Source organism: Serinus canaria, chromosome 1 (assembly GCF_022539315.1).
Source record: "Serinus canaria isolate serCan28SL12 chromosome 1, serCan2020, whole genome shotgun sequence".
In the NCBI taxonomy this organism is placed as follows: Eukaryota; Metazoa; Chordata; class Aves; order Passeriformes; family Fringillidae; genus Serinus; species Serinus canaria.
In genome coordinates this window covers 80,378,722-80,388,630 of record NC_066313.1, presented here as the reverse complement: position 1 = coordinate 80,388,630, position 9,909 = coordinate 80,378,722, and the positions used below count along the sequence as shown (strand labels likewise).

The 9,909-nt window shown below is 41.6% G+C and overlaps 1 protein-coding gene across 3 annotated transcripts; it reads left to right on the top strand.

The window, feature by feature from the left end:
* Positions 1 to 328: 328 nt before the first annotated feature.
* Positions 329 to 7,925, top strand: AKAP17A (A-kinase anchoring protein 17A). Of its 3 annotated transcripts, none has more exons than XM_050971728.1 (5): positions 329 to 466; positions 807 to 1,549; positions 3,588 to 3,736; positions 4,360 to 4,600; positions 6,019 to 7,925. In XM_050971728.1, exons 2-5 carry the CDS (start codon positions 875 to 877, stop codon positions 6,913 to 6,915), a joined length of 1,962 nt encoding a protein of 653 aa, XP_050827685.1. In that variant the 5' UTR covers positions 329 to 466; positions 807 to 874; the 3' UTR covers positions 6,916 to 7,925. The 3 variants fall into 3 exon arrangements, with proteins under 3 accessions (XP_050827685.1, XP_050827691.1, XP_030090375.2); XM_050971734.1 differs by having other exon boundaries at positions 330 to 362; XM_030234515.2 differs by lacking the exon at positions 329 to 466 and having other exon boundaries at positions 775 to 1,549.
* Positions 7,926 to 9,909: the final 1,984 nt, after the last annotated feature.

The following is a 9,909-nucleotide window of genomic DNA, read 5'->3' as shown; positions in this document are numbered from 1 at the left end:
GCGGGAGAGAGGGACGCGCGGCCTGGCTCTGCCTGCCGGGGGACGCGGGGTCGGGCTCTACCTGCCGTGGGGCGCGCAGGAGCCGGCTGCGGGGGGTGCGGGTGGGCCCTAGCATCGGCGAGGGGCGCTTTTCCTGTTGGCGTCTTCCCGGGGTGTCTCCCTGCCGCCCGGGCTCCGCCCGCCGGGGGCAGCTGCCGGCGGTGGCCGCTGGCTCCGGTGTGAGTCGCGGTGTTACCCAGCCTTGTCCCGCGGAGCCTGCTCGGCGCTGCCGGCAGGGAGGGGCGGTGGGGCTTCGGGCTTTTAAATAAAAGGGGCGCTTTTCTCTCGTTGCAGACACTTTCCAGGTCTTCCTTCCGGAGAACGTGAGATCCGCCTCGGCGCCAGCCCTGCTGGGGTTCACTGGTTGTTAAGTAGATTTGGGAGCGGTGTGACATCGCGCCGCCAGTCCCTTCCCTCCTGAGAAAGGGTAGCTGCTTTCTGAGCAATCACATACCAACCTCATGTATTCCTAAGACTGTCATCGGCTTCTAGTTTTCTATTCAGAGGCCTTACAGAGATTTAATTACTTATAGGTTCTAGTGGTTGTAAAGTAATTTAAGATGTTTGTACTACTCGGTTGTAATTATCTAATTCACTCTTGTGGTAAGAGACATCGTTTAAACTTGGGAATGGTTAAATCGCCAAAGAATTAAATTATTTATGGATAAGGGCTATTTTATTTGACTACTGTTGGCCTGCAACTTAAACTTGCATCTTTTATTTTTTTATCCTATGCTTTTTCTTTGTTATGGCTGCTGCAACAATAGTTCATGATACATCAGAAGCTGTAGAGCTCTGTGCTCCCTGTGGGTTATACCTTAAACCCATTACAAAAATGACCATCAGTGTGGCACTCCCTCAGCTGAAGCAACCGGGAAAATCCATTTCGAACTGGGAAGTGATGGAAAGATTGAAGGGGATGGTGCAAACTCATCAGTTTTCCACTCTTCGGATTTCTAAAAGCACAATGGATTTCATTAGGTTTGAAGGAGAGGTCGAGAACAAAAGTTTGGTTAAATCTTTCCTGGCGTGCCTTGATGGCAAAACAATAAAGCTGAGCGGCTTCTCTGACATTTTGAAAGTGCGTGCTGCGGAATACAAGATTGACTTTCCTACCAGACATGACTGGGACTCGTTTTTCCGTGATGCAAAAGATATGAACGAAACCTTGCCTGGGGAAAGGCCGGACACTATTCACCTGGAGGGTTTGCCTTGTAAGTGGTTTGCAGCAAAGGAGACTGGCTCAGAAAAGCCAAGTGAAGAAGTCCTTATAAAAGTTTTCCAGAAATTTGGAGAAATCCGTAACGTGGACATACCCATGCTGGACCCTTACAGAGAAGAGATGACTGGCAGGAATTTTCACACATTCAGCTTTGGAGGCCATTTAAACTTTGAAGCCTATGTTCAGTACCGAGAGTATGCAGGATTCATCGAGGCCATGAATGCCCTGCGAGGGATGAAGCTGATGTACAAGGGTGATGATGGCAAAGCTGTGGCTTGCAATATAAAGGTGAGAGACTGCAGCCTTTTTTGTGGGAACCCGTATGAAGGTCTGAGTACAAGTAAATGTTATTTTCATAGTGCTTGAAACCTTTATCTGTATACCGCAGTGATGGCAACAGGTGACATTGACAGCATTAATGTAGCTTTATGGGACAGATATAATACAATTTTCAAAGGAAAGTGTTGGTAGAAAAATGTGTTGTTAGACTATGTAACTAAAGTGATTGGGGTTTTGCTTTTTTCCTAAACAAGATGGTTCTAGAAATGAGAATTGCTGATGGAAGGATTAAGTTTATGAACACGATTTTCTAAATTGCTTTAGAAAATAATAAGTGTTTATAAATCACCATTTCACTTAAAATTCCAGTTCTGAACAAGTTCAGACAAATTTCACCAGAAGATTGACTGTAAAGTACATAATTCTTTCATGTGTTCAGTGCAGAGAGACATTTTGGGGGAGGATGTCACAGTGTCTGTATTTGGTCCCTGCATTGATAGCTAGGTCTGCCAGTCAAAGGTTAGAACTAAAAGGCTTAGTAGCATGTGGCCTGTCTGGTCTGGGAAATACACAGTTAATCGTCAGTGTACCTGATACACAGGAAAGCCCCACAAAAATTTAAATGGTAATTTTCATTTGTAGCACAGCTTCCTGTGAATTTCCTATGCTTATTTCATAATATTTGCATACAGAGCTTTTCAGAAGTGGTCTTCTGTAACCTCATTGTCTTAGAAATTACAGCTGTGACAGGAGGGAACAAGGCAGTCTGTTCAGACATAGTGTTTCTGAAAGCAAGGCCTCAAGAAAACTTACTCTGTTTGGGGGTGGTCTGTGCATTTACGTATCGGTGGAGTGAAATGTTTGTGGATATATTTTGGTATGCTCATTAGTCATTCATTAAACCAAGGAGTGTATTTCAGAAAAAAACTTTGAGTATTCCTTTGTGCAATGTGGGAATGTGCAGATATTTATTCAAATTGTAGTTTAGTCAGTGTTAGTAAAATACTGCAATCTTTTATCTTGTTATCAAAGCTTGTCAGTTGTGGGATAGAAACTGTGCCTTGACCTGGTGAAACTCAACCTGTCATTTACGTGCAGGGGATCAGGGTTCCCAAATTTAGTATGTCTGTGCAAGAAGAGTCAGGCCTTCCTGGCAGCTGCCCTGTCAGGACAGCAGCTCTCTGTTATACAAGGTCACCACACCTTGTCTGTTTGCGTCTATTTGTCCTCTCAGTCTGTTAGTGAAACATCATTTTGCATAAAGTCTGAGTAGATTAAACTGCAGAGACTGTGCTCCTTGTTCTCTGCCCCACGGTTCAATGACCATAGGTCTGTGGAAATGTGTTATAGATCCCTGCCTGTGCTCAGAATTGGAGATTAGGACACCAGGGTTGTCATGTCTGGTGGTGTCGTGTTCCAGCACGCAGCTGGACGTGACCAAGGTGTGTTCATATATCCTGGAAGCTGAGCACCTCTGAAGTCTCATTTTTCAGATGTGTGTGTCTTTCTTTTCTTTCTGTTCCCATGACTTGGGATCTTCAGCCCAGGGTACCTCAATTTGGGAATCTTGGTTTTAGAACTGGTAGGGAGGCTTGAACCAGGTGCCAAATGCAATAGAGCTATGTCTTCTGCTGAATTGAAGGATCACAGTTTTAGACAGAAAGGAAGGCCTTTATTTAAACCTATTTCTTCATAGTGCTGTATAGTCCTTAACAGCCTGCATTAATTATGAGTTCTGTACATGCCCATTCTGACACGTTGAAAACATTGGACAGACAGAGCCTCAGCCACACTGGGGTTTATTTTTGGTTGTGAGACATGGAAGTGGTATCTGATTTTGCTACATGTGTGCACACATTTAGTACCCAATTATCTGATTAGAGTAGTGGTGTTTTCTCTGTGCACATAGAGAAGTTCCCTTTGTTTTGAAGACGGTTTCACACATCTGATTGTACTTACACCAAGGTCTTAAGTTAAAATTGTCAGGTTGTAATTTTTGATTTTTTTTCTTTTTCCTTAAAACTGTTTTCAATTGTATCATGTAAAGGTTTCTTTTGACTCAACAAAACACCTCAGTGATGCATCAATTAAGAAGCGTCAACTTGAAAGGCAAAAGCTTCAAGAGCTTGAAAAGCAGAGAGAAGAACAAAAACGTAAAGAGAAAGAAGCTGAGGAAAAACAAAAAGAAGAAGAAAGGTATTTACCGCTTATTGTTCAGTTATAGTTTTAAGAATCAGGCATTAGAAAAGTGCTTCTTCATATCAGCATCAAAAGATAGAAAATAAAAAAACACAAGTTGTCTCTAACTAAAATGAAGCACTTAAAGCTGAGTGTGGTTTAGTTTACCACTTACGCTTATGTTCAGTTCAAAATATTAAACCTGCAAAATACTAAATTTCCTAAAAGTCTTGCCTTTAGACACCTAGTTTCAGAGAGCCTTGGCCTTCAGCAGAAGCTACCTAATCACAGAAACAGAGCCCACTCACCACCACTGCACACATTTGTTGGCTTGGTATTCTTGTGGCTGTGATAATTCTCTACCCAGCTGCCTCATGCATTGTTATTGTCTCTGGTCAAAGTTTAAATAAATTCTTTGCTGGAGCAATTTTTTTTCTTTGAATTCTGACTTGTTAAAAATAGAATACGACTGTTTGCTGTCACAAGTAAGGGTTAAAATGTTCAGTTTTCTAGTTTTGTTCTTCATCAACATGACTTATTTAGAAACAATTTTACTTGAAGCGTGAAATGTATTGTACATTCAGTAGGAGTTTGAAATTGTGCTTTGCCTAGATAAGGCAAAAATATTTATCTCTTTTTAGGAAGCAGAGAGAGCTTGAAGAATATGAGAGAGAGAGAAAAAGAGAAGAGAAGTTGCGTAAGAGAGAACAGAAACAGAAAGATCGTGAAGTTCGACGGAACAAAAAGCAACTGGAAAAGCTTCAAGCTGAAGAGCAGAGAAAACTTCAAGAGAAGATAAAGCTAGAAGAAAGGAAGCTCCTGTTAGCTCAGAGAAATCTTCAGTCCATTAGACTAATTGCAGAATTGCTAAGCAGAGCAAAGGTAATTTCAATATTTATTTCAGAAGCTAATGAAGAACCCAACAAAACAAAGTCCTTTGCTGGCTTGAGAGGAGGTGGGGAGCACTGTTCATTAAACACAAGGTTTGCTACCTTTCAAGCTGCTATTCCTTAGACCAAAATTTCAGAAAAGCACAATGAAACAGTATTTTTCTGTTGGTAAGATATGCACTTGTAGGTAAATGGAAAGTGCGCTTGACCCTATAATCCCAAATAGCATTTTTTATTTGTAAATTAATTGGCAGGTTTTCTTAAGTCCAGTAGAAGAATGTGTGAACTTGATGAAGTGAGCTAACCACAGAGGATTAGTTGCAAGACTCCTTTTCTAATTCTGGTTTACATGCTGTTTCCCATCTGCCTTGCAGCAATTCTCTTCACTGTTCTTTGCAGTTTCAGAAATTGAACTTCCATTAGTCAGTGTTTGAAATGCACAGAATGTTTCTTCTGTAGGAAAAGTACTGTCTGCAAAAGTTCCAAATGTTAGATACCGTCTCTCTAATAACAGTATTGTTTTTTTCACTGAAACACTGAAGCTTAAGACTTGGATAAAACCATATTAGGGTGTACTGAATGTGAAATATTTTCTGTAGAAATGAAAAGCTGTGGGGAAAAGCACAGGTTTTTTCCTTGATGCCAGTGCACTTCAGGAGTGGTTTTGAACTCACAGATCAGTTACATAATAGAAGAAGGGAGAAATGCCTTTTGCAGGCTTTTAAACTTTGTAGCTGTGAAATAGAAAGGTTGTCTGATGAAACAGAGAGTGTGTTTCTTTCATTTAGAGAATTCTGAGGTCTGTACTAAGCCACTTGACTAGGTCAGAATAGAAAAAGGTTTGAACCTTTTCCAGTATCAAGAATTTTTAAAGTGGTTAAACAACATCAGTTGTTTAACTGACAATCAGTCTCTACACAATAATTGTCCATTTAATTATTTGCTGATTTTGTGGACTTATTGTAAAGTCATCTATGAGCCACAGAGGGCAATCATCTTAAAGAAGTAATTTTCAATAAAATTTCAAACATTTTCAATTTGACTGAATTTTGAAATCTTAAATTTGATTGTAACCTTCAAGTTTTGACTCTGATAAATGTATTTCAGTAGTGCAGATTTTACATGTTATTACTTTTGTTATACTGAGGAGTCATGAAGACAAAACTTCTCTCAAGAGTTGTGGACAAATACTGTTTCATGTTACAGCAGTTTTGGATTAGTGGGTTTTGTTGGTTGATTGGTTTTGATTTTTTTTTCCCTTTAAAAAGGAAACAACATTTTATTTTGGGATGGTTAAGTTCTGTTGGTTAGATTTTATTTTCTTGCCACATTGCTGCCTTTGTGTTATGTTGTAACTTGGAAACAGGAGGAGGTATTTTTTGTTTACTCTTCCCTTTGACTGTCTTTCAGGCAGTAAAGCTTTTGGAGCAAGAACAGAATGAAGAAAAGATTTGTCTTCAGCAGCTAGAGGAGAGACGGAGGCTCCAAGAGGCTGAGCTTAAACGTGTGGAAGAGGAAAAAGAGAGAGCACTAGGGTTGCAGAGAAAAGAAAAGGAACTGAGGGAGAAACTACTGAACAATCTTCTGAGCAAGAAAATGGATGCAGTTAATCAAAACAAAGACGAAACCAAAGCATCTCAGAGTGATGTGCTGAAAAGCCCTAGTGCTGTTCCCCACACTGTGTCATCCAGCTGCATCACTTCTACCTCAGGACAGGCTGTTACAGCCAAACTGGCTCCTGGCTCTCAAATAGAAGTAGCATCCCCTGAAAGTGTAAACACTCAATGCAAGTATTTAAATGGCAACATTCACGACAAAGTTCATGTCAAAGAAGGTCAGAATCTTCATACTACAAACTCTGAGAGGTGTTCCGACAAAAGAGGTTCGGGGGTACTTTCATGTGTTCCCGCCGATAACCAGGACCAGAAGAGCCTCTCTAACTATGACCAGAACACTTGCAAGAAGGACTTGCTCTGTGAGCAGGACAAACATGGCACAGAGCCAAGGAGAAGAAAGAGCCATTCATGTAGCAGCATAAACAGTGATGAGAGTACGGGTAGACGGGAGAGCAGCAGACACAGAAGAGATGTGAGTTCCCGGGATGAAAAGCATAGGAAGGACAGGAGGTATTACAGACGCTCCAGCAGAAGCTACAGCCCTCGCCGGAGCCGCAGTCCTCGGCGAAGGAGCGCGAGCCCCAGACGTTCCCGCTACAGGAGAACGCGCAGTAGGGAGCGGAGGCGGGACAGAAGGGAAAGGAGTCGTAGTCGCAGAAGTGTGAGCAGGAGACAAAGGCACCGGAGGTGATCACTGAGTAGGCAAAGGAGTACTTAGCGTGGGTAGTGGAGGCCTTGGCTCCTTTGAGGCTCTGGTAGGACAAAAGGGCCACAGAATTGGACACCAGACCTCATCGGTGTGACTGCTATAGAAAACACAATTGTTTCAACCAATTCTTAGTCTGCATCTAGTCGTTGAAATCAAGAAAAGAGATGCCTGATTTTTTTGACCTTCCTTCCTTTGTTGTCTCTTTCTAAGTTTCTACCACAATGTAGGTGTAATCACTTGTGCTTGTGCTGAAGTTCCTAAAGTGCTAAAAGCCAACCTGTTTTCTTCAGTTTCAGTTTTCTAAACCTTAATTTTAGTGTATTTAGTTTTTATCACCTAATTTGGCTTAAGAAATACATGGGTGCCAGTTATAGGAACTTCAGAGGTGACAAGCTATTACATACAGATTTGATTTAAAGTGTTTCCTGGTGTGTTCAATGAAATCATGTTTAACAAGGTAGAGTTTTTATTGATTGAGATGAATAGAAGGATTTTCATATTTTTTCTTAAAACCGATGATAAAGTTATGCAGGATACCTTTTAAACTGCTTTGATTCCTTCATGTGTCTGTATGATGCCAAGATTTGTGGCTCAAGTTATTCTGGCGTGTAATGCCTTTGTATAATACTTTCTGTGTAAGAGAGGCACACCTGTTGTAGGAAGTAACAAGCAGTGGTAAAATGGTTGAAAGTTGTTCTGATATTTTGTTGACATATTTGGCTTTGTAATTTTTTCAGATTGCATAGGGCTACTTGAAACATTTTTTCAGGTACATAAAGAGCTAGACATTGTCTTGAAAAAGGGGCCTTCTTGCTAAATTATTTTTACTTGTGTTGTTGAAAAGTAAGGCTGCAGTGTCTCTTGTTAAATCCACTTAAGAATACTTTTGCTTTTAAAATGCAGCTCAGGAATATTAAAAGCTATAATGTTACAGTGAAGAAGTTTATTTTGCATTTTTATGGTAAAATTAAAAAGAAAACTGTTTCCAGTGATTTGAAGTTGCTGTTTTTATGTGTCAGTATATTAAAATCTGCAGAAGTGTTGTGTTAAGAACCTGTTTGTTGAAAGCATCACTCAGCACATTTGAATAATGGCGTTCAGCTTCTCTTTTGATGGTCCTGTTATGTTGCAGCTATGTCAGCTCTTAATTCTGCAGGATGTGTGCTCTTTAACTACAGCCTTCAGATGCCATTTTCCTCACACTGATGCATGAAATCAAAGTGTATCCATTTCCTGGAGTGTCTGAAAAGCACCTTAGTGCTGCAGCTCAGCTGGATCCTTGGCTGGCTGCGTTTGTGTGCTTTACTTTCAGAATCCATGTGGGTTTGTTTCTTACTAGACCATGCTGCTGAAATCTTTGTAGTTACTAGCTGTGGACAGAAAAGGTAAGACATTGACAACACTAAATTGTGAGGAGCTGTTGTGTCCCTCGAAGGCAGAGAGGCAGAGACACATCAGAGGGCTGGGCATTCACCAGCCATATGAAGGGCAAGTGCTGGATTCCCCACCTGGAATGGGGCAGCTCTGGATGTACACACAAACTGGGGAACAAAACACGGGAGAGCAGCCCTGCAGAAGGGGACCTGGAGGTTGTGATGGATGGCAGGTTGAGCGTGGGTTTCAGTGTAGCCAGGAGGGCCAGCTGTGTTCTGAGGCACATCATTTACTGTGTTGCATTCTGGTTCAAGGGAGGGGATTGTTTCTTCTGTGTCATTCCAAAGTCTTTCCTTGTGAAGTCAAGAACTCACCCAGCTTCTTGCCTTGTGTCAGACAGCCATACCTGTCAGTTTAAGCTTAGTTTAAAATCAGGCTTTGTTGCTGGGGAAAGCTCAGGTTCACTCTTAACTGGTAGGTTATTTCCTTCACTAGTGGAAAAATTTCCCCATTTAGCATAAATACAGGGCGTAAATCCTGTTAAACCATGGATTGGGCAACTTCATGCTACAGCCCTGTGTTCATGCATGCTAGAAAGTCTAGGCAGCAGGGAAAGAGACCTCTGAGCCCTATTTCGTGTACTATGTCCCAAGAAATGCCCAGTGTTTATTCCAGTGTTCTGCTGTCATTCTTGATCATTCTTAACTCACATCATGAAGCAGGAGGAGAGTTTTCTTTGTTGTGAGGATGCACCTCAATTGTTGCACTTGACTCCAGGAGAGATTTCACATCTGACACCACAATGTCTCCTTTATGTCCTTGCCAGAAGGATAGGATCAAGTGGGAACCCTATTTGCTCTTGAGGATGCGTAGGGTTTTGAAGTGTACTGATCATCACAAGGGAGCATGTGACCTCTTCCTGTTGGAGGTGTGTACCCTCCTAATTACAGACTGCTTTCAGCAAGGTCTGAGCTGAAGAGGGCAGGAAGTCTGTGGGCCAAAGCTCGAGCTCCCTTTTCTGGGCAGGAAAAGGGAGCATGGTGCATGTGTTCTCTGCCTGTGCTGTTGCCTCATCATAGCGTTGGCAGTGGCAACTAGGAATGGTTTTTCTGCAGCCCTTGTGAAGCAAAGAAGAACAGGAGTCTCAAAGGGGTAAGAAATCTAAGTTCCTGTTGCTATGGACAGTGTTACTGCATAGTCCTGTTTTATCCTTAAGGAATGTCTCCTCCTGTATCTGTCTGAAGACTAATGAGCCCCGGCACATACCAGCCTTTTGACCTGCAATTTTCTTTTTATTTCCTGGCCTCAGCCTGCACTAGGTGGCTTGAGAAGCAGCTTAGTCAAACAACAGCTTTGCTACAACAGCAAGGCCAAAGCCCTTCAACATGATTATTGTGATATTTTGCATCTCATTACTGCCCACTGTGGTAAAGGAATTTTGATAATGTGTGAGTCAAATTGCCAGCAGTAATTTATAATAGTAAAAATTATTACCAAAGCTGTAACCATATCCAAATCCTATTTCTAATTGGCTCTACTTTTGTAATCTATTCAGTGTCCTAAAATAAAGACATAGGCATAATTAGGTATGTGTATAAAAAT